The sequence below is a fragment of the Lynx canadensis genome, chromosome A3 (genome assembly GCF_007474595.2).
Source record: "Lynx canadensis isolate LIC74 chromosome A3, mLynCan4.pri.v2, whole genome shotgun sequence".
Taxonomy (NCBI): Eukaryota; Metazoa; Chordata; class Mammalia; order Carnivora; family Felidae; genus Lynx; species Lynx canadensis.
The window spans coordinates 90,020,602-90,043,874 of NC_044305.1; the positions used below are offsets into that span (position 1 = coordinate 90,020,602).

At 44.9% G+C, this 23,273-nt stretch overlaps 1 protein-coding gene across 3 annotated transcripts in view; it reads right to left on the reverse strand.

The window, feature by feature from the left end:
• Nucleotides 1-1,799: 1,799 nt before the first annotated feature.
• SLC4A5 (solute carrier family 4 member 5) overlaps nucleotides 1,800-23,273 on the reverse strand; it is a 67,570-nt gene continuing 46,096 nt past the window's right edge. Inside the window, exons 15-24 of one of the 3 annotated variants that reach the window (XM_036064393.1) lie at nucleotides 18,850-18,963; nucleotides 17,264-17,425; nucleotides 16,330-16,508; nucleotides 15,007-15,079; nucleotides 10,846-10,914; nucleotides 10,054-10,227; nucleotides 7,693-7,848; nucleotides 6,005-6,089; nucleotides 4,869-4,936; nucleotides 2,294-2,350 (exon numbers count right to left, since the gene is read on the reverse strand). In XM_036064393.1, coding sequence (XP_035920286.1) covers nucleotides 4,902-4,936; nucleotides 6,005-6,089; nucleotides 7,693-7,848; nucleotides 10,054-10,227; nucleotides 10,846-10,914; nucleotides 15,007-15,079; nucleotides 16,330-16,508; nucleotides 17,264-17,425; nucleotides 18,850-18,963 — 1,047 coding nt within the window. In that variant the 3' untranslated portion in view covers nucleotides 2,294-2,350; nucleotides 4,869-4,901. Of the gene's footprint in view, nucleotides 2,369-4,868; nucleotides 4,937-6,004; nucleotides 6,090-7,692; nucleotides 7,849-10,053; nucleotides 10,228-10,845; nucleotides 10,915-15,006; nucleotides 15,080-16,329; nucleotides 16,509-17,263; nucleotides 17,426-18,849; nucleotides 18,964-23,273 lie in introns of all 3 variants that reach the window. The other 2 variants (XM_036064394.1, XM_032592778.2) reach the window with 2 other exon arrangements.

Consider the following 23,273-nt stretch of genomic DNA (forward strand, 5'->3'; position numbering starts at 1 on the left):
TTCTCTACCAGGACTGGGTATTTTGGCTTCCAAGCAGGCAGATGATATAGCTCCTGTTCCAGGCAGCTTGAGATAGAAAGAGAAAGAACAAGGAGGGAGTAAGTCAACTTACTTAAGTTACTTACTTACTTACTTACTTACTTGAGTTGACTTATTCCCTCCTTGTTCTTCTGCCAACTGCCTTCTTTTTTAAATGTTTATTCATTTCTGAGAGAGTCGGGGGGACAAAGGATCTGAAGTGGGCTCTGTGCTGACAGCAGAGCCTGATGCAGGGCTTGAAGTCACAAACTGCAAGATCATGACCTGAGCTGCTGAAGTCGGACACTCAACCGACTGAGCCACCCAAGCGCCCCTGCCTTTATTCTTTTGATAGTTTTCTGGAGATGTAAGAAGATGATAGTTTGCAAGATGAGCAGACAGGATTAAGTTTTATTGAATTATAGTTACAAATGGGAAAATAGTTCTGACCTACTGCAAGGAGAAGTAACAATATGTCAACCTGTTAAAAGCTATCAAAATTACAATGTTCATGTGTGTACAAAATATAAATGACATAGAAGGTGGAAATTACAGTGATCAATTTACAACAACAAAAAACTAACATCATAGTTTTCCAACTTGTTTGATTAATCAAGCACATTTACTCCGGAATCCATAACATTTCTACAGTTTAATTTGGACAAAGTGCCATTGGAAATCAGCCAAGTTTTAAAATAAATGTTAAGGGTAGATTGTTAGCTCTTCCAGGATTGGTGCAGATGAAAATACAGAATTTGCACTTAAATTCAGGGGATGGTTCTGGATTAGTGAGCAGTTTAGTCATTCTGCTGTGATCAAGTGGGAGAGGCTTAGAGCTTTACCTCTTGGCAGTATCCCTTGGAAAGGAGCTCTGAGATTTAATAAACACTGAGAGTTTTTCCATGGACCAGGCACTGTACAAGGCTCTGAAGATCGCAGAGGCAATTAGCTGTCCTAGTACCCAAATGTTAATGATCTAGTGTCATTTGTCTTTAAAAAATAGAAAAGAATAAAGAAAAAAGCACCTGTATTTGTAATCTTGAGTAAATGTGGCGACTAACCAAAGAGATTTACTTGAAATTCAAATCCATAGTTGTTTTGGAGACAGTAAATGTCAGATGCATTGCGGCTATCAGGCACATAGTAGGTGTTAAATAAACAATGTTGATGTTTGTCAAATGGGGATTGAAGACAGACTGATAGTAAGTTTCATGCTTCTTTACTAATGCGTCATTAATCTATCCAACTTGGCTTCTAATCATTCCTTTAAAGTAGTAATCTAATACTGCAAAGTTATAATTTAATATTTTACATTAGCTCTGCCTAACATGCAGCAGTCATGTGGATGGGAGTTTGACTTTGGGAATCAGGCCATTGAAAACTTGTAGGAAGAGCCTCCCTGAAGGTGTAAAGAAATCTTATTCTGGATGTGAAAAACCAGTGCTATTAATTTAAAGGGTCATTTTGTTGCTGTAACATGTGGTTTGAAGTTTCACTTTAACAAGAACAATTTTATTTTAGAAACATTTACCCACTCTAATGTGTTGGTTCTTTCATTAACAGACTTTCACAACTGGCTTTTCAATCTGGGAAAGCTCCAGTCACACTTCTGTGCTGGAACAAGGCCGCAATGCATGCAGATGGTTCAGACTTGACAAATGACCCTTTGAAAACTGAATGAGATAGGGAAAGATAGGACCTTTAAAATATTTCTTCCCAATGCCAAGTTGCAAAACAAATTTTCCAACGTTGGTGTACTGAAGTGTGAACATTTTAATAGTTCTTTCAAGACCATCTAGATACTTTAAAATCTAAACTTAAAAAAAAATCTAATTGATATTTGTTTTAATAAAAATTTACTATTGCCCCTTTATCCTAGCTATAATTTGGGGAGGCAAGCATTTTTTTCATTTCAAGACATGTTATAATTTCTATCCTGGACGGCATTTTAAAATAAAGTATGTTTCCTTTGTTGTTTTCATAACTACAAAAAGGAGATAGCTTTGCACATAAGTAGTACTTTTCACCCACAGGTCAGTTTTTTATCCAGTGGAGTGACCCTCGGTTTGGCAAATAAGGAAACCAGCACAGGGAAGTTCAGGGATTCGGCCCCGACCTCACAATGAAGATTAAACCATGTCCTTCCACAGTGAAGATTAAACCACATCTGGGGGAAGCTGCGTCCTAGAGGGTGGTCTCGCCGTCAGTTTCTCTTCCATATCTGTCCACATCTGTGAAGTCACAGTCTGACTCCATTTCTATCTTCACCTGTGGCACCATGAACACTGGGCTCTGTGAGTAGTTGAAAGCAGGTGAAGCTGGACAGGAAATTCTGAAGTGCAAAGTGATGCTGAATGAGAAAAAGAGGGAGGGAAGAGTGACTTATCTAGTACTGGGTGTTTTCAACTGCTATGCCCCAGGGCAGGCTCTAGTGCAAATAGTTGTCTTTGCTTATGAACTCTTAACACGTCCTGGGAATGAGTGGCATCCTCTGCACTTGGCCTTCAGCTGTGGTTGCTTAGCTAGTCTCGCCATGAGTTTCAGCCTGGTCTTCACATTATTGCTAAGGTGAACTTTCTGGATCACAGGTCTTTCTGTGATTCCTGCTGTCCAAAAGTTAGAATCCAAGCTCCTCAGTGGCAGACAGGGCCTTTTATGTTTGCACTCCTGATTACTTCTAGTTTGATGGCCTGCTTATCCCAGCAGTCTTCGCCATGTGTATATTTTCAAATAGTATTTCAGGCATGTTCCCATTGCCTGAAATGCCCTTCTTCTGCCTCTTTTCTTCTTTACTCTGTGTAACTGGCAGACTCCTATTTATCATTCCCAGACTCTCTAGATAAGGCAAATCCCTCCCTTAGACACTGACCTTTCTCTTCCATGCGCTCCACTGTTCTTGGCACATGGTGCTGTATGTCTTTGTTCATAGGCCTGTCTTTGTATATCCCCAGGGATTAAGCATCATGCTGGTGGATCACAGATGCTTAATCTTTGTTAAACTAGATGGTGTTGCTGAGCCTTTTCCGCCACTGAAACGGAGAATCCTGTTTAGTGGTCTCTGCTTCCACCTACTTCCATAGATACGGTAAAACACCAGGATAGTTGGGAGGTGCCATCACCAATTATCAAATTTTCTCCATTTCTGATCTTGTCCCAGGTTTTGTACAATTTAACAGATTTTTGAAAATCCTCTATCCTGGTCCAAATTTTCTCTCCATGGACTGAAATTGGGACAGAGATTCAATTTGGTGTAGGCTACTTAAAAATGAAAATAGAGGGGCGCCTGGGTGGCGCAGTCGGTTAAGCGTCCGACTTCAGCCAGGTCACGATCTCGCGGTCCGTGAGTTCGAGCCCCGCGTCGGGCTCTGGGCTGATGGCTCGGAGCCTGGAGCCTGTTTCCGATTCTGTGTCTCCCTCTCTCTCTGCCCCTCCCCCGTTCATGCTCTGTCTCTCTCTGTCCCAAAAATAAACAAACGTTGAAAAAAAAAAAAAAATGAAAATAGATCCAGGGGCGCCTGGGTGGCGCAGTCGGTTAAGCGTCCGACTTCAGCCAGGTCATGATCTCGCGGTCCGTGAGTTCGAGCCCCGCATCAGGCTCTGGGCTGATGGCTCAGAGCCTGGAGCCTGTTTCCGATTCTGTGTCTCCCTCTCTCTCTGCCCCTCCCCCGTTCATGCTCTGTCTCTCTCTGTCCCAAAAATAAATACACGTTGAAAAAAAATTTTTTTAAATAAAAGAAAATAGATCCAGATAGACTGCTTTTCTCTTAATACCTTCGTATGTTAAAAATCTGTGGCATTTGTAATGGTGTAGAATCCTAACCTGAGGGGTGGAATGAGAAGCCAGGCAGAGATATAACTGGGACATGTGATACCCCTGGGCCTTGGGTCTGCTGCTTAGGGAGGCTGTTACAGTGAGATCTGTCTTCTCATCCTAGCAATGTGGGAACAGCCTTGACTTCTCAGTTTTCTAAAATCTCTTGAATGAGTGCCATCTGAGTGTGGAGATTCATCTGCCTCTGGACTTGGGATAGCCTGTGCTTTTGCTCATGGGTGACGTAGTACAGTGATTCCTGTCCAGTTTAGAGCACCATGTAGGAGCGCCCTACCATCTTCCCAGTAATAACTGAGGCCGACTTTCTTGCCCCTGGATTTCTCTTTTCCATTTTCGAGACTTCTGTGTTTTCAGTCATCAGGTTGCCCCACTTTTTTCATGGCTTCTCATTCAGAACACCAAGGTATCACATTTGGCAGAGGGGCTCCTGGAAATGGCCTGGAATCCTTTCTTGACTATTACCTCCATTTAATCTTTTTTCTTAAAAGATTACTACGCCCAACGTGGGGCTTGAACTCACAACCCCAAGATCAAGAGTCATTTGCTCCACTGACTGGGCCAGGCAGGCACCCCTCCACTTGATCTTTGATATTTAGATAGCTTTCTTTGATAGCCTTTCTGCCCTTTGCTAATTAACCATACTGTTACTTTATTCCACTGGTATTGGAGTACCTGGTGTTTTGATTCTTAGACCTGCTTTTATCCTGGCATTCAATAATCTATACTTAAGTAATGTGTAGTTTTTCTCTATATTCTTTTCCCCCAGTATTTTCAGTTTTCATTCTATGTAGTATTCTGTAAAAATTTCCTTTTCTAAAGTTGAGTACCTTTTATATTGTAATCATGTTATGTCATACTTGTTACTTGACCCCAATAACTATGTCTCTCCACTGCTGGTGGACCAGCAAAGGCCTTTACTGAGACACTGGCTAGCCTGAGAAATCCTAGGACCTCAGCCTTCCAGGCCATTGCTTAGTCTCTTATCTAAAACCCAAGGAGTCTACCTCATGGCCATTACCTTCGGTCAAGGTCTGAGTCACTGAAGGAAGAATCAGAATGAGTAACTCCAACTGGAAGATCTTTTTCCTGGCAGGAAAATTAAAATGTCAGTTGTGGAGCAGGTTTGAGGACTATACTGGAGAAGGCCTTTCTCCAGTGCCTCCCTCACCCTCCTTCCTATTCTCTAATCCCTATGGCCAACACTACACGAGAGAAATTCAGGGGTCTCACAGGGATGGGTGACTTCACCAGACGGTTCTCAGCCAGGTTAGGTGGGTGTGAGGCATGGGCGGGGCCAGGGAAGAGTGAGAAAGGGTGATGGAAATATACAAATGGCAAGGAGGAAGGAGAATTAGAAACAAAAAAGGAAAGGTACCTCTGACAGAGAGTGATGGGAAGCCCTTCAAGGGCCCTGGCAGGATTCTAATCTGGGTCCTTTAGAAAAGTGGCAAGTCCTATATTAGGAGCACTGGAGTCAGGACTCAAGTGGAATCTTTCTGATTACTCTCAGACAAGGCTATGTTGTCTTGACAGAAGTGTCCACTGGGAAGGCGCTGATGCTGGGAGGGGGTAAAGGCAGCCACAGATCCCCCAGGATCTTCGTAAGCAAAGCCCCATCTCTCCCAGACAGCCTCCATTTCAGCAGGAGGAAGGTACCTGTGATTCATATGGAAGCACAGCCCAACCACTAAAACCTCCCCTTCTGACAAAAATTTGTGATCCCAATGCTATACTATTTCTCTAAAGGAGACAACTCAGCTGGGATTTGAACTCCCAATCATTTTCAATAACCACTGGAAAACATGGGAGGCTCAGGGATTCAGGATTGGGTAAATGTGGTCTGAAATGATTCAAGAGAGGGCCAGGTAGTGCCATAGACATCAGGAGGCACCAGGGGAAAGGAAGGAATGAAGGACTTTGCCTAAATGGAAGTGAAGATTGATCACTGGTGTCTGCAGGGTTTGATTCTGGGTTTCTATTTGGTTGAAGTCTCAGTCCTTGTGACCCAGTTCTCATTGAACTCTGCCTACTACAGGAGTCCTCTAGCTTCTAAGACTATTAGATCCCCCTGAATTAAAGATGAAAGTTCCTTGGAGGAAGAGCTGGAGGATTAGTAGTAAGTAGGAAGGGAGAGACACCATGTGTTTTACTTACTGGCAATGCAGTGGATACCATTTTGGGGATCTGACTGGACACTTTCCATGGGAATCTTTATAACTGAGGGAGGAGGGAACTGGGGCTGGAGAGAAACAGTGGGAAAAGCTGATAAACACCAGCAATACAACAGCTTTGGCTTTCTTGCCAAGATGGAAAATACATGCACCACAATGTGTGCCAACCACCATCCTCTTTACATCTAAACACTTAGGAGGTGCTACAAATACCGTGGGGCCCGCTGAGGGGCAATCATAGTTAGCCTGCTGTCCTAGACAAGACAGAACTCTTCCAGGAACGTTATTGATCAGAACAGTTTCAACTGTTAGAGTTACCAATCTCTTGGGAGTGAATCTCACACAATGGCTGGTGTTGCTGTAAAGACACGTGTAAAATGAATTTATGTAAATCGAATCCCATTTTTCCATTGAATTTTTCATGCTTTTCCCCAACCCTGCAGAAGTTCCTGGCACGTGGTAGCCACTCAAATATTTATTGAATGAATCAATGAAAGAATAAGTATTTGTCTTTAAAAGGCACTTAGATTCTCCGTTTCTTTGTTCTCAAGCCTATCTTTGCAAACCAACTAAATCACCAATGAAAAACATGTGAATGAATGATGGGCCTCTTGAAGAGGAAAGTAATTAAGGACAAGGGGAGTTTGGGTCTATCACTACCATCAGAAGATGGTTTGATTGCCACTAATCAAGGATCTGTCTGTGAACAGCTCTGATCTGCAAAAGGCAAAATCACTAGAACAGTTCAAGATAGATGCAGAAATGTGGGTTCAGGTCAAACCGGGAGAATGCAAGGACAGGCATGGTGTTAGGAGATGGCATGGGTAGCTTAGCATATTGGAAATGATCAAATTCAAAGTCAGGAACAGTTTTCTTAATTCCCTTTTAGACATTTAGCCATATGTCCATCTTGGGTAAACTACTTCCCTTTTGGGGGACCATTTCATCATCTGTAATAAGCACTTGAACTAGATAATCTTCCTGATTAACATTTTGTGATTTACTGTAAGCTCTGGACTGGCTTCCTGTCTCTTGACTCCCTGGGTGTTATGGGGGTGGGATGGGAAAGAAGCATGAGAGAAGAAGGGTAGATGGGGCAACCAGGTGGTCCCCAGCATCTGAGGAATGTAGCCACTCTCCTTTCAGTGAGGACATAGCCTCTCCCCCCACCTTCTTCCCTAATATCCCAAGGGCAGGCCAAGCAAACCTTGTCCCCCAGTACTTACAACTGTCCAGGAGTCTAGTCTACTGATGTGGGTACCCATCAGACTTCTCCCCTGAGGTCTGCTCTATTCTTTGGAGATCAGTCCTCATAATCTCCAGGATGGAGCTGAGTCTTCTGCCCTGTTCCATCAAGGACCTGCACTGCTGTTGATAATGGCCCCAGGAACTCACAGAAATGGGAAAGAGTGGGCATGGCAACCAGCCTTTCCCTGGATTGGGGGGGGGGGGGGGGGTTCATTCACTGTGGCCCTCCCTGAGAATATTCACATAAGCAAACAAGCTCTCAGCATCCCACACCAGTATGAGGAGAAGCCTCAGCTCATCCTGGATTGGGCCCAGGTGATCACAGCTGACCACTTGAGAAGCTACCTCCTCCTTGACCCTGCCAGAAATGGAGGGAGGGTTTCTTGATCTTTTCCCTTGACCCTGGCCTCATGTCCTCCCCACCTCCTCATCACTGTCCTCAGGGACCCCTTTCCTTCTCTTCTTCTTCTTATCCGTCTCCTTCTTCTCTTTCTCTGGGAGGATATTGTCAATCCAGGCCAAATCATGCTGGGAGAAGATGAGGTCCAGAAGCCTTCGAACGATGATGAGGCCCAGGATCTGTGGTGAGAGTTCAGAGAAAAACATGGGCTCAAGGCCCCAAAGTCAGACATTGTTTTTTCTCTCTCAGTCAGCTATACTCAGGGACTTTTTCTGGTGCCTTTGGAGCCATCTCAGAGCTCCCACAAACCATCATTCACCTTCTGCCCAGCTTGGTTCCTCTCATCTGGTCTTTCCTCAGTTGACTAACAAAGCCTATCAGTGACCCAGGGAAGGGAGCCTGTTGCAGCTGAGGACCAAGGACTAAAGAACTACAGTTATTCTTTAAATCAGTGGTCCTTAAACTTGAGCTTCCATCGAAACACCTGGAGGACTTGTGAATACACACACTGCTGGGTGCCACCCCCAGAGGTTGTCATTCAGCAGGTCTGGGGTGGGGCCTGAGGATCTGAATCTCTAACAAGTTCCCAGGAGATATGGATATTTCTGGATCAAAGATCACATTTTGAGACCCACTGTCCCTATTTCTGAGAGCTGCCAATCTCTCTGCTAACAAAGTATAAAGCATACTGAATAAAGTGTACTGGGACATCAGGAGTTTTTACAGTAAAGTCTAGAAAGTTTGGCTCTGTTCGGGATAAATGAATTAAAGGGAAAACACATGTGCACTTTGGGGAAGATTAAATACTGGCCTTTCAATAGACTCAATGGGCTCAGAGTAACTAGTTATAAATATTGCCCCTTCACTACCAAGAACTGGTCATTAAATGAGATCAGGGAGAAAACCATTCAGTTGAATTTAACTCTGGCTCCTCACTGACCCTTTCTAGAGAGCAAGTAGATCTAGGGAAGTGGACAGACCTGGGTTTTGAAAATCCTGGCTCTGAAAACAAAATAGTGGTTGCTAGGGACAGGGGTGGGAAGAGGCACTGCCTGCATAGAAATGGCATGAGGGCATTTTAGGGGTGATGGAACTATTTTCTATCATGGCTGTGGTTGCGGAACCACTACTCTGTGCATTTGTCAAAACTCAGAACCACAGAATGAATTTTACTGCGTGTAAATAAATTAAAAAAAAAATCAATGAAGGGAATGTAGGGGAATCTTGGCTCTGCTCCTCATTGTTGTGTGAGCTGGGTAACTTACGCACGCTCTCTGAGCCTCAGCTTTCTCACCTGTAAAGTAGGATTAGTAATAGTACTTCAGGTCTAGTGTGGACTAAATGAAACAGCACTCCATACATGCTAATTGTGACTATAATTTCATTTCTCCTTGTTAACACTGAACCCCATGAGGGCTCCATTGGGGAGGATCCATTTCCCTTTCCTTGACTGCATATTTATGCTCACCTGGTATATTACAAATACCAATGCCTGGGTTTCCCCAAAAGATACTGATTTAATTGAGCTGGGGTGAGGTCTGGGCACACAATTTTAAAAAGCTCCCGAGTGATTCTAGTGGTCACCCAGGGTTGAGAATCCCAGGCAAGCACATTACAAATCCCACCTCTGCATCCTCACTTTGGCCTCTAGTCTGGCCCTGCCAGGCTTTGGGGCCCACCCAGGGCTTTCCCTAAGTACTAACCCACAGGCTCCAGCAGTAACCGCCTCCCCCCCACCCCCAGCCCCTACCCCCAGCAGGGTGGGATTATCTAGGGGCCTGATGCAACATGTTATTGGCTGTTCTTTTCGCTTTTAATTCTGGAATAATTTCAAGATTATATAAAATTTCAAGAATAGTCAAAGAATCTCCTGCACTTTCCACAACTTCACCAAACCTCACGTTCGTGACATTAGACTATGAAATTCTTACTCTTTGGCTCTAGTTCTCCTCCCCACCCACTTATCTTTTCAAATTGTTATTTTGAATAGTTAAAAGAGTTATATCTATTTAGTACGGGTGTTCCTCTGCACTTGGTTTGAATTTTGACAGTGGGGACTTTGTGTCCTTGTTGACTTTGCCCAGCTTCTCCATTCTATCCCAGAGCCGGTAGGTTGGTGGGCTTTTGCATTTTGCTGAGTGCCTGAAACTGAGCTGGGTGGAGGCCTGTGGGCCCGCCCCCAGCGGGGGACCATCCCCCCCCCCACTTTGGCACCCCCCCCCCCCACGCTGCTCCGTCTGGCCTGCACTCACGATGCGAATCTTGTTCCGTGCTTGCCTCTGTGACCCTGAGAGAGTCAGACCATCTGCGACGGTGGAACTCCCCGCGGACACCTGCCCAGGGCCAATCCGCTGAGCAGGATGGGGAGCCCACGCCCACCTTACCATGACCGGGAAGATGATGGCGGCCATCGTGGACTTGAGGATCCAGAGCACCGCCAGGCAGAGTATTTGCACCAGGGTGAAGAGGTGGATTCGGCGCAGGGGCACGTGCCGCAAAAAGGCGTGGTCTGGCTGGTGCTTGGCTGGCATCAGGAAGAGCTTGCAGCGTTCCCAGAACTGTTGAGAGTGCAAGGCTCAGCCAGGTGGTGAGGACACCTTGAGTGAGGTGGCCTTGCTGGGAGCTTGGGACTGGGGGAAAGGGTGCTGCGGCAGGGTCTCATAGAAGGTAGACCCTTGTCGGTACTAAGGCCGCACCGGAGGGGACTGGAGGTCTGGGAGGGGGGCCTGAGACCTGCCCGAGGAGTGGGCCACAAATGAAAACTATGCACATTCAAGGAAAATGCAACTAATTGCAACACAAACTATCCAAGACATCTGGTGCATCACGGTAAATAAAGAACAAAACAAAATGTTTTCTTCCGCCAGAGTTGCCTTAGAGAAGAGAGAGATGTAGTGAAATGCTCATTGGAGTCAGACCCATCAGGGTTTTGAATCCTGAGCCTATTTGCTCATCTGTAAAATAGGTAACACAGCACCTATTTATATAGATTTCACTATAGAAGACCTATAAAGTGCCCGATATAGTTATTTTACTTGGCACACGGTAAATGGCAGTATCTTTATCACCATTATTCTTACACGGCGCTGGGAAAGCAAGCACTTGGGGTTTGGGCAACATGGCAGCTGACTCCCATCCAATCAGCCTGGCGGTGGTTGGGGTGGGGAGAACCTTACCTGGATGCCATTCAGGGAGGCCACGCCCATGTAGAGGAAGACTCCATACAGCACGGGCAAGGGGATGTACTGAAATGAGACAGGGATGCGGAGCTTTGGACCCGGCTTCGGCCAGGGGCAGGCTGTTGGCTGCCCTCTTCTGCACGACAGTGCCTGCCAAGTCACAGGCAGCCTGGCCTCCCTCAGCTTGCCCCTAGCCATGGAGGAGTGGGATGTTCTGGGGAACTGAGCCTCTGAGCACTGATCTGGAGCCAGTGTCATGGGAAGGGCTGACCTGCCCCCTTCTTTCTGTGCAGCTGCTCTTCCAGCCTGGCTGCCCTCTTTTGGTCCCTGCAGAAGCCATGTGCTTTGGCTGAAGACACACCTTCTGGAACATGGGAAAGCTCCATAGAAAACCCCCCTGTTTATTCTTGTCAGCTTCTTTCCACTTCCAGCCCCAGCGGAAGACTGCCTCCCACCCCAAAAAAGCTGCATTGCTGTGGGAACCTTTAGTGAGCTGACCTACATTAGCAGAGAGTACCTGCTGATTAACAAAAATCATATACCACACACAAATGGATTTTAAAAAGAAGCAAAACAGATGTGTATATGGTTTGGTGGCATCTTTCCTTCCAGTCATGCTCATAGGCAGTTTGTTAGCTTTTTAAAAAATGGGATCATACATATCATTCACACTGTTCTACAGACATCATTATGACTCTTTAGAAGCTTTTGAGGTATTTCTCTACTGTCTCTCTAAGCTGTGTTTCTGCTTCTTTCATCCTTCCCTTTATCTGCCCCTTGGGCTTACCATTGGGAACAAGACTCTGCCTCGATTCCAGGGTTGTCATATTGGAACATGTGGCAGAACACAAGTCCTGTACCCAACTTTTAGATGCCATTTAGGATGTCCATAAATCCAACCGAATAAATAACCGCTCTTTTAAAATAAATTGGGCATATCTAAAATAAATTAGACTTGGTTCAGTTTTTAAACACAAACCATGATTTGGACCTATAAAGCATAAACTTTAATTCAAGACATTGATCTTAAAGTAAAGAAGGGAAACCTGGGCCATTGCATCATTCCATTTGTACATGGCTTATGAGATTTTTGCCTAATTATGAAACAAAGTAAAAAAAAAAAAACTTTCCATGAACAACACTGTCCTAATCATTTTCAAAGTGTGGGAGCAATTGAGAGAGAAATAAAATCTTAAATAAAAGACTTAGCTACTGTCTGTAATAACACAAATTTATATGGCTTAAAACTTCCCTGTGTGAAAACCACATCAAACAGGAGAACTGGGCTAACTCTTAGATAATTTGCAGTTACCAGTGCCTGGTCCTAAAGTCCCCTATCAACCCTAGTAAATTATCTCCTGTCCTGTCACTTGTAAGCTCAAACAGCTTTCTTGGCAAATCCCAAAGGCCCATGACATCACACTCTGGCCAGTGATGGGCTGTGATCTAAAATTCCATATTAGCACAAATATTCCTTGGATGCCCAAAGACAGGCTCTTTTCAAGTATTAATGAAACAGTACAGTGACCAAAAAAAAAAAAAAAAAAAGGTGCCTCTAGGGTCCACTTTCTACCCTCTATTGGAGGAATCAACAATGATCACAAACGTAAGACATCACAGCCCTCCCATATAATTTGAGGCTGAGACCATGAGAACAACTCATGGAGCTCAGAGGGGGAGCTACTGATATAGTCTAGGCTCCCCTGAGGCAGACTTCTGAAATCTACAGTACTGAACAGTAGTGGCAAGGTGCAAGCAAAACCTGAAACAAGACAAACCTTCAGGGTTTGGGATGGACTGAGTAAATCATTTATGCTGCCTGTCAGATAACATGGCCTCCTCATCCCCCAGAGCCCTTGTGTGGCAAGATAACCAAAGATTTGCATATTGGTGTTGAAAGGGCTGAAGATTAACACCGGTCCTCTAGCAGTAAAAATCACTGTCTAAAATTAGTATACATCCACCAAGGGGGAGATTTCATTCCTTAGTGCTCAAAGTGTAGTCTTTGGACCAATGTTATTGGAATGACCTGTGAACTTGTTAAAAATGCAGAGTTTTGGGTCTCACCCAGACCTCCTGAATAAGTATCTTTTTTTTTTTTTTAATTTTTAACGTTTATTTATTTTTGAGACAGAGAGAGACAGAGCATGAATGGGGGAGGGTCAGAGAGAGAGGAAGACACAGAATGTGAAACAGGCTCCAGGCTCTGAGCAGGCAACACAGAGCTCGACGCGGGGCTTGAACTCATGGACCGCGAGATCGTGACCTGAGCCGAAGTCAGGCATTCAACTGTCTGAGCCACCCAGGCGCCCCCTCAGTATCTTTTTCAAAAATTAAGTTTCAATTTTAATTCCAGTGTGGTTAACATACAGTATTATAATAGTATCTTTCTTTAACAAGATTCCCAGGTGATTTTTATACACATTAAAATTTGAGAAGCCTTTAGAGCAGAATTCTACTGGATGAACTGGTACAAAGGTAGAGTTAATAACCAACTTAGAAACATTGATAAAAATAGAAACACTGATAACTAGGATCCTTTAAAATTTGCAGCACCCAGGAGACCTCTCCTCTTTTGGCTACATAAACAAGAATTAAAGATCTCAACTAAAGTATGTTTTGGGTAGATAGCCCTCCAGTTTAAGTTCTCCAAGGCTGATAGGTACTCAGCTATGCCTAATTTGACAGGCATGGGCAAACATAGAGTTGCAGAAAGTTAAATAAGCTTTATGGAAAATTTTTCTTATTGGAAGTAAATGCTGGGATTAAATCTAGGACCTCAGATCTGGGTTAAGTCATAGTTTTCTTGAACTGGTTATACAGAATATCTCTTCTTTCACCTAAATTTAATGTAGTATTTAGTACTGGTGTCAGCTAGTGGTAATGCTTTCATCACTTAACCAATTGTTTTGAAAGCCTATCTCTTTTTTCTGTTGCTGTTGTTAGAGATGATTTTCTTTTGCTTGGTTAAGATGGAAGACTCTTGAATAAGATAGTTGTCAGGTTGTGATGGGGAAGGTCTGTCTCAAAGACACTCTTCAGCTCTCATTCCCAGGAGCTGTTTTGGGTGGAATCAGTCTCTGAAGAAGTGTGTGTAAAGTTGTTGGCTTCCTCTGAAAGCCTATCTTCATAAAAAAGTACAAAACTATAAATAAAATAAAACAAAACAAAAAGGTATGTACCTTAATACAATCAAATGAGAAATCCTAAATCTTATGATCAAGAAAAATCTAGATAGGTCTTCTCTGCTATAAAATGTATCAAATAGATTAATTGGTGGTGAATAAAATGATATTGTATTTTTTCCACTCTTACTATAAAAGAACTTGGGTAGGACTTTTCAGATCATTTTGTCATTGAACACAATGATGATACCAGAGCTTTTGGAGCTCTGTAGACTCGTGGAAACTTTTCCATGATGGCCAGAGTAATAATGAACATTGCCCCATATTTGACTTCAGAATAAACCAAACCTGGCGACACTCTGGTCATGGACTTGTGGCCTCCAGAACTGTAAGAAAGTAAGTGTTGTGTATGCTTTCCAGTCTGTGGAATTGTGTTATGGTAGCAAATGAATACAACAGGTGAGTTGCTGAATTGGACAGACAGAGACATCTGAGCAGAAAGAGACTGTTCTGGGGACCCAGGCTCTGAATATACTCCCATTTGATTTCATCTCTTCCAGTTGGTCTGGAGGGACATGAGCAAAAGGAGCTTCCAACTGTGTGGGGAAAATCAGTTATGTTCCCAAGAGATGTAAGAAGAGGAGCAGAGAACAGGCCGCAAGATAATCTATAAAAGGCTTCCCTCTGTAAGTTTTAAACTTCAGAAAATGGGTGAGCAAAGAGGCATCTAGTGAGCCATAAACCACAACGTGGAAAACATAACCTGCTTGGGAAGCTCTGATCCAAGCAAGGATGGAACTTGGCCAAACTTTCTGAGGGAAGAATGCCCTCCAGAAAGGTGGAAAAGATCAGTGAGGTTTGCCTGGTGCCGATTATACGCAATGCAACATTCCAGAAAACAAGGATGATGATGAAATATATCTCTTTGGGTCCTTCCTTTTAGGGTTCATGTGGCGACCCTCTCCCCAACTCAGGCATCAAGTCAGTGCCTTCTCAGGTGGCTAGGGCTCTGAGATAGGGTATAGAGCCTTACCTTCAGGATAGGAGCCAGGAAGACAGAGATGCCCGTCAGGATGAAGACAATGGTGCCGGTCACTCTTTGTTCCCTGGAAGAGAAGGGCACATGGTCACGGTGGACTGGGAGATGCCCCATCACCATCCTAGCCCTTTGGCCCTCCGTGTGCACCTAAAGGTTGTGTCCAAGGCCCTAGCCTCTGTCTTGTTTCCCCATTCCAGAGAACAAACCTGCTGCCTGGGCCCAGCTGACAGGTACATGGGAGGAGAGGAGCCCTGACCAAGGCAGTTTGTAGGGGCATTTGGGAGGTTGTCCAGTGCAGTGACTAACAGTGGAGGTACTTGAGCCAGACTGACTTGGGTGTGTAGTTATCAGGAAAGGCCCTAAATGTCTTCAGCCTCAGCAAAAGAAAGATAATGACAACTGCTTTGGGAGTTGCTGTGAGAATGAAATGGGATATACATTGCTTATTATCCCTGCCTTGATTGTAATAAGATGTTACATTTGTGGGGCATGACTAAGAGGAATCGGAGGAAGGGGGCCTGGCTGCTGGCTGCTGGAATCGGAGGAAGGGGGCCTGGCAGAGCAGATATGTTTTCCTGAGTGCCCAGGCCCAGGCACAACCCAAGTGGGAACTGAGGCCTGGGGGGCAGATTGTTCAGGCCCAGTCCTCTAGGGCTCAGGGGTCCAGGAGGGGACCCTGCCCTGACCAGAGAAGGCTCACCCCAGGGAAGCTGGGTAGCCCCGGTATCCTACGGTAGTGAGGAGAAACTTTTTGAACAGCCAGTGTCTGGTGTGGGCTCACCCCAGAGCACCTAAGAGGCACATGCCTGCCTGTAACGGGTATGGGATTCACATGGACTTGAGAGAAGGAGGATTGAGGGAATAGGCCATGCGCCACAGTCTAGGGAGTGGCAGTGGTCCTGGGAAGACTCTCTGGATGAATGGGAATTGGGTAGGACCTGTACCCACAAGAGGGGTTGGGGGACAGTGGTAGTGGGGGTCTTGAAGAAGAGGAGACAAAAGGACAGGTCAGAGGGGAATGTGGAGACATTGAGTAGCCTATGCAGGTGAGTGGTCAGTGTGCATACAGACTGTGGTGGGATACTGCTTGCAATCCATTACCAAAAAAACACTACTTAGAACTGAATTTTTGTCTCCTTCCTCTCTCCCTCAGGAATATTACTCCCATCCTTGCAGTTCCTGGGTTGTCAGAGCAGGGCCCTTTTAGTCCAGATACCTCGATGGTAAAAAAAAAAAAAAAAAAAGCAACATCTGCTTCCCTTCTCCCAAAATCAATACCCCGGCTCAGGCGGTCCCCAGTCACTGCTCCCCACCTACCTGACCCCCAGAAACTGGGGCTGCTCCCCAGGGGCACTGGTCTCCGTCTCCATCTTGAGGCTGTCGATGTGGGCGATGGAGATGACCGTGGCTGCCACATACCAGGGGAGCCCCATGAAAGAGCACAGGGCCATGAGGATGCCCACCCAAAACAGGTCCAGATGGTAGCCAGCAGCCTTCTGCATGGGGCAGGGGGAGGGTTGGTATGGGGTGAGGGAGATAGAAATCTCCCCAAAGCAGCCATTTTGTGTAACACGGTTCAAAGGCTCCCCTCAGCATTCAATAGGTGCTCTTAGGGTGCTGCTACCCTGTAGTGTTCAGGCCTCCCCAACCCCAGGATTTGCTGAGCCAGGGAAGGGACACAGGAAGGTGAGGAGAAGGGTGTTCAGGCTTGGAGAGGCCTTGGGCTTGGGTCCTTGGGAAGAAGTTTTCCTACCAGTGGCCATAATATCTCTGTAGTTCTTGAACAAGAGGCCTTGGCTGGGGTAGGTCTTGGGATGGGGGAGAGGGAAGCCCAAATCTCCTCAAACCCAGGGGCAGGGAGGGAGTTGCAGAGGCGAGGAGGGCTTAAGATTCTCTTCTGCCTCATGGTTCTAGGTCAAAATTTCCCGTTAGGATCTGCTCAGACTCCCAAGTTCCTGTCAGGAAGCATGGAGCCAGAAGGTCACTTTGGGAGAAACAAGGAGCCTGTGCCCAGTAGCCCACCCTGGGCTTGGTCCTGATCCTTGGATCAAGTCACCCTGGCTCTGGTGGCCTTACCTACATCTGGAGGTCACATTTCCCTACACATGCACCAGAGCTCCACAGTCTTCTGACCTCATATCTTGTTTCGTAAATGGTCTCAAATTTTGACAGAAGCACCATCTTCCTTCTTTTTCCTTCTGACTTTGTGGGAAGAAAGAAGTGGTGTTCCTGCTCCTAGCACCCGCCTCACCCTCAGCTTGTTCTCCTTCCGGTTGACTATGACGGCTGTGATCTGCTGGTCCATGAAGATCAGGATGGTCACCAGCAGGGCAGGCAGGATGCTCGCCAGGTACACCCACCACGGGTTCTTCCCAAAGGGGGCCACGAACCAACCTCGGTCAGGCCGCGTAGGCTGAGCGGAACAAATGGAAAGGGCACTTTCCTCTCTCCTTTGTCCCAGTGCACTTGCTGTCTGGGTCCCCACTCTCCCTGCCCTCCCACCCCCGACCTGGGGTGCTTTTTGAGTGCAATCTTTTCCTTTCAAGATGTTAGGCACCTGCGACTTTAAAGAGACCATGGAGGCAGACAGACTTGGGAAGGACATGGTGTCTGCTGAACTAAGATCACTGGTGGCAGCTGCCCTGAGATTGGTTGGGAATGGGGAGGTGCATAGCCAGAGGCTGTCAGGAAAGAGCTTGCAGTCACTAACTGCAAGATAACAAGAAGCGAGAATGAGACCCAACAGGCAAGAATACAGAGCCTGACGCTTCTGCCTCTCCTCTGAGTCACCTGTCCGGGGAGCATTATAGGATGCTCTGTAAAACACCAAACATTAATTCAGACTTGCATATTAAGAATGAGGGATTAAAACTGAGAATAAACTGAGGGTTGATGGTGAGTGGGAGGGAGGAGAGGGTGGGTGATGGGCATTGAGGAGGGCACCTGTTGGGAGGAGCACTGGGTATTGTATGGAAACCAATTTGACAATAAATTTCATATTTAAAAGAAACGAGGGATTATCTGTGCAGGGGCTGGGCTGAAATTTATCTTTTGTTTTATCTAAGAGAAAGAGGTACTTTCTGTGTTTAAATTACTTTAGGAGCCCTGAAGTAATACCGAGGAGGTCAAGCCCTCAAAGGCAGGGAGGGTCAGTTCTAGAACCTCCAAGCCCAGTGCGGGTGGATGGTGCTCCTTGTGAGGGAGCAGGGCTTGAGTTTGGCCAGGAGCAAATACCAACTCAGGACTGACTGGGACTTTGTGCAGCAGTGATTCTCAAACTGGCAGGTTCCAGAAAGCCCTGGACGGCTTGTTAAAGTACAGAACTCTGGGTCCCACTCCCAGACCTTCTGATTCCACAGGTCTGGGGTGGGGCTGAGAATATGTATTTCTAGTAAGTTCCCAGGTGATAATGTGATATTAGTCTGGGGACCACACTTTGAGAATCAGAATTCTAAGGGATCATTTTCAATAGACCCCAGGTGGCCCTGCTTATAGACTGCCTGAGCCATGGGATTGTAGACCCTTAAATGGAAATCAGGGGGGGCTTCTGCCAGGCTGGTGGGTGGGTTTCAGTACCCTCTCCTTTCAGTGGCTACACTGCAACATTTCACTGTGAATAAGTCCCCAGCCTACCATCTCAAGGGACCCCCCCCACTGTCCCCCCCCCCCATCCCCGCCCCACCGCCGAGGCTGTGGGGAGGAAGGGCGGAGCATACACAGAGAACCCACAAGTCGCTTGGCTAAGAGTATATGAAAGTTTGATCAGCATAGAGGGGAAAATAACTGCAGCTGGTGGGCAGGCAAAGTTAATGCCTGTAGCAGGGGCCAGGGGCAAACCTTGATGACGCTGGGCACATGCAGCTTGGGGGTTGCCAGACCAAAACAGGCATCAATTCCACAGAAGAGCAGGATGGAGAAGATAATGGAAAAGTCTGCTACCAGAGCCCGGACCTGCAGAAAGGAGATGGACAAGTGAATGAAGCACCCTCCTGCTTCCTGAAGGACTGAGTCCTCCAGCAGCACAAGAACGGTTAAGAACTTGGGCTCTGAAGTCAGCAGACCTAGGTTCAAATCCTGGCTGTGCCCTTGCCAGCTGTGTGACCTTGGGGAAGCATATCGTCTCTTGGATTCTCAGTTTCCTCATCTGCAAAATGCAGATAATGACAGCACCTACCACATAGACATAAGTGAGCGCTGACACATTCAGAGGGCTTTGCATACATTAGTGAAAGTGGGAAGTGTTATATCCACATGGCATGGTAGCCATTGCTGAAGATATTTCCTGGTATGACAGTCTGAACTCATAAGGGGTGGTGAGGGCAAGGCTAAACTCTAACGGAAATCCTAGCTCCTGAGAATGTGTGGCACATTGCTGTACTGCCACCTGGGCTGGGAGGGAGCTCCTCGGTTCTGCTGGGGACCCCTGTCTGCTCTCAGACCTTCTATCCATGAGAAGTCCTTACCCTCTTGCTCCGTCTCAGGATGCCCATCCTAGACCAGGTTCCTGACCTCACCCCCCTGCCCCCTGACCAATGTCTACACTGCCACCTTGTCTGTATCTCTTCAGAGATAGCAGTTTCCAGAGAACAATAGGGAAAGAAGTTAGGAAGGGCAGGGGCAGGCGATGGATGACACATTGAATGCATTCCCTATACCCCCTACTCTTCTTTAAAATTGTTAGTAAAATAACATATACAATTAATTAAAAACCCACAGAGTGTAGAAAGCAAAGTCCCCTACGCACCTGTCCTCATTTCAGATATATCCATATGTCTGCTTGATTTTAGTTGTTCTGGTGATTTCCTCCATGTCATTATCTAATATGCTATACTTTTGGGGTGCCTGGGTGGCTCAGTCTGTTAAGCGTCCGACTTTGGCTCAGGTTATGATCTCACTGTTCAAGCCCCACTTCGGGCTCTGGGCTGACAGCTCAGAGCCTGGAGCCTGCTTAGGATTCTGTGTCTCCTTCTCTCTCTGCCCCTCCCCCACTCATACTCTGTGTGTGTATCTCTCTCTTAAAAAAAAAATAAAAAATAAAAACATTTAAAAAACTTAATATGCTATACTTTTATATTTTGATTTACTAATTTAAAGCATCATCTATTGATAAAGATTTAGCTTACTTGCAACCATCCTTCCTGCCCTTTCCTCATTCCCAAGGTTTGCAAGTTATTTTTAACCTCTTTCTATGGGTTTCCTTTGTACTTCCAAGATATAAAATTAAACCTCTCTTTCCGCTGACTTTGCCAGTCCCTCTCATGCTCCATCAGGTGAGGCTAGCTGCCCCCACCCCACCATCCTCTTCCATCCGTGACTCCTCCATGTTGGTCTTCACATTGTCAAGGCTGAGAACAATCATACTGTCTTCCATAAACATATGTTTTTTTGTGTTTTATCTGTGAATTGATTCTAAAAGTTGAAAATCAATAACAGCTTAATATTACTACAAGCAGATAAAATATTGGTCGTGGCAGAACCAAGCAGTATGCACATTTACAACTCTCTTTCTGCAATACTCCCAACATCCAGATCAAAAAGTTATTAAGTTAAACCATATGAATTTGCCATTTTTAATAGGGTAAAGCAGTCCAATGCAGGCCATAAACTAGGTCCAACCTAGTATAAAGGTATATATAATAAACGGCTGTGAACTCTACCTTAAAAATGAAAATATAGCCATTCAGTCGATGCCTCTCTGTCATCCAGTGGCATCCCTGTCCCTGCTCTCTAGACAGATCCACTGCTCTGAATTTGGATTTAATTATTTCCATGAATGTCTTTATACTTTTACTAAATATGTATGCAGCCCTAAACAAAATATGACATTGTTTAGCACATTTTATTTATTAAAAAAAATTTTTTTTAAGTAAGCTCTATGCCCAATGTGGGGCTTGAACTCATCACCACAAGATCAAGAGTCACATGCTCTACCTACTGAGCCGGTCAGGAGGAGCCCCCAGCACGTTTAAAAATTTTACATAAATGGTTTCATATTATTTGTAATATTCTGCAGTTTGCTTTCTTTGCTCAACCTTGTGTTGGAGCTATTTTTCCTTATGGATACATGTGGTTGTAGTCTATGTGTATGCATTGCTGCTTTATGTTCCTATGACTGTTGCCCATTTCTGTCTTCATTCTCCTGTTGATAGATCAATCTGGATTATTTTCATTGTTTTCCTCTTAAAAATCAATGCTTCTGGGGCGCCTGGGTGGCGCAGTCGGTTAAGCGTCCGACTTCAGCCAGGTCACGATCTCGCGGTCTGTGAGTTCGAGCCCCGCGTCGGGCTCTGGGCTGATGGCTCAGAGCCTGGAGCCTGTTTCCGATTCTGTGTCTCCCTCTCTCTCTGCCCCTCCCCCGTTCATGCTCTGTCTCTCTCTGTCCCAAAAATAAATAAAAAATGTTGAAAAAAAATTTAAAAAAAAAATCAATGCTTCTAAGAGCATTCTTGCACACATGTGACAATTTCTCTGGGGTGTATTCCTGAGAGTGAAAATGCCCACTGGAAAATCATATTCATCTTCAGTTCCATCAGACAGTGCCACTGGCTCTCTGAATTGCTTGTTCCTGTTTACACTCTCACCCGCTTTCCATCTCCAACATTTGTTATCCTTCAAGACCTTCATATTTTTACCAATCTGATGGATATGCAATGGTATAATCTCATCCTTCTCTGCAGTACTAAATCCCAGGAGGCAACAGAGTAATATGTAAGAAATTTGAGGGAGAAAAAGTTTGGGTAAAAAAATTTCCTATTATATGAATTATATTTCATTCTTCAGGAAATCAACATTCTCAGATGCAATCATGGCTCTAGAACTTTTATGTAAGAGGTGACTTGGATACGATCTAGTTGGAAGTGGAAGGGAGGGAATTTGTCTTGAGGATGCATTTGGGTTGCGAGCACTCTATTGTTTACTCACCTTGTATATTGCAAAGCTCCCTAAAGAGCCTTTTATTTAGTCCTTATGAAATATTGAGAAAAATTCAATCATTCATATCAATTTTATCATCATCATCATTATCATCATCATTAGTTATAGTAGTTGTAGCAGTAGCCATAGTATTTATTTAAGATGGCTTTAGGAGAGTGCTCATGGGATTTATGGTGGAAGAGTGTTGCTAAAATTCTTCTGAGTGCCCCTCCCCATGGCACAGTTATTGCTCACAAATGCAAGTGCTGTTTTGATTAATTAATGTTTTATTCTGGCCACAAAAAGATGCAATTAAAACTAGTACTTAGCATCTCAATGGCATAAAAAGTCAAATACTCAGGAATAAATCTAATAAAAATGTGCAAGAGTGTGGGGCATCTAGGTGGCTCAGTTGGTTATACGTCCACCTCTTGGTTTTGGCTCAGGTCATGATCACATGGTTTGTGGGTTCGAGTCCTGAGTCAGGCTCTGCAGGGACAGCTTGGGATTCTCTCTCCCTCTCTCTCTGCCCCCTCCCACTTACACTCTCACTCTCAAAATAAATAAATAAACTTTTTAAAAAATGTGCAAGAGCTTAACGCCAAAACCTAAACAAATTATGGAGAGAACAAAGAACTAAATAAATGGTGAAGTATATAATATTCATGGTCAGAGACTCAAAATTTAAAAGGTGTCAGTCCTCCCCAAATTGACATTTTTTAAAAAATATTTAGTTTGAGAGAGAGAGAGAGAGAGAGAGAACATATGGGAGACAGAGAGAGAGGGAGAGAGAGAATCCCAAACAGGCTCCATGCTGTCAGTGCAGAGCCAGACATGGGGCTCAATCCCACAAACCTTGAGATCACGACCTGAGTCAAAATCAAGAGTTGGAAGCTTAACTGACTGAGCCACCCAGGCATCCCTGACATGTAGAGTCAATATAATCCTATCAAAATTCCAACAAGTTTTTATTTTAGTAAAATTTACAATGCTTTTTGGAAAAGAAGGACAAAGAAGGAAAGTTTGGTAAGGCATACAGGCTTAGTATAAGTCACATAAATGAAGACTGTGATATTGGCATACAAATAAACCAGTCAAACAGAATAAAGAACCCAGAAACAGACCCCATCATATGTGAACATTTGACATATGGCAAAGGAGGTACTGCAGAGCAATGAGAAAGGATGGTCTTTAAAAACAAACTGCTGTGTGTGTGTGTGTGTGTGTGTGTGTGTGTGTGTGTGTAGAAACACTATCTCACACTATATGTCAAAAGTAATTCTGGTAGATTGTGAATATAATGTGAAAGGAAAAACAATGAAGCTTTTGGAAGATAACAGAATATCTTC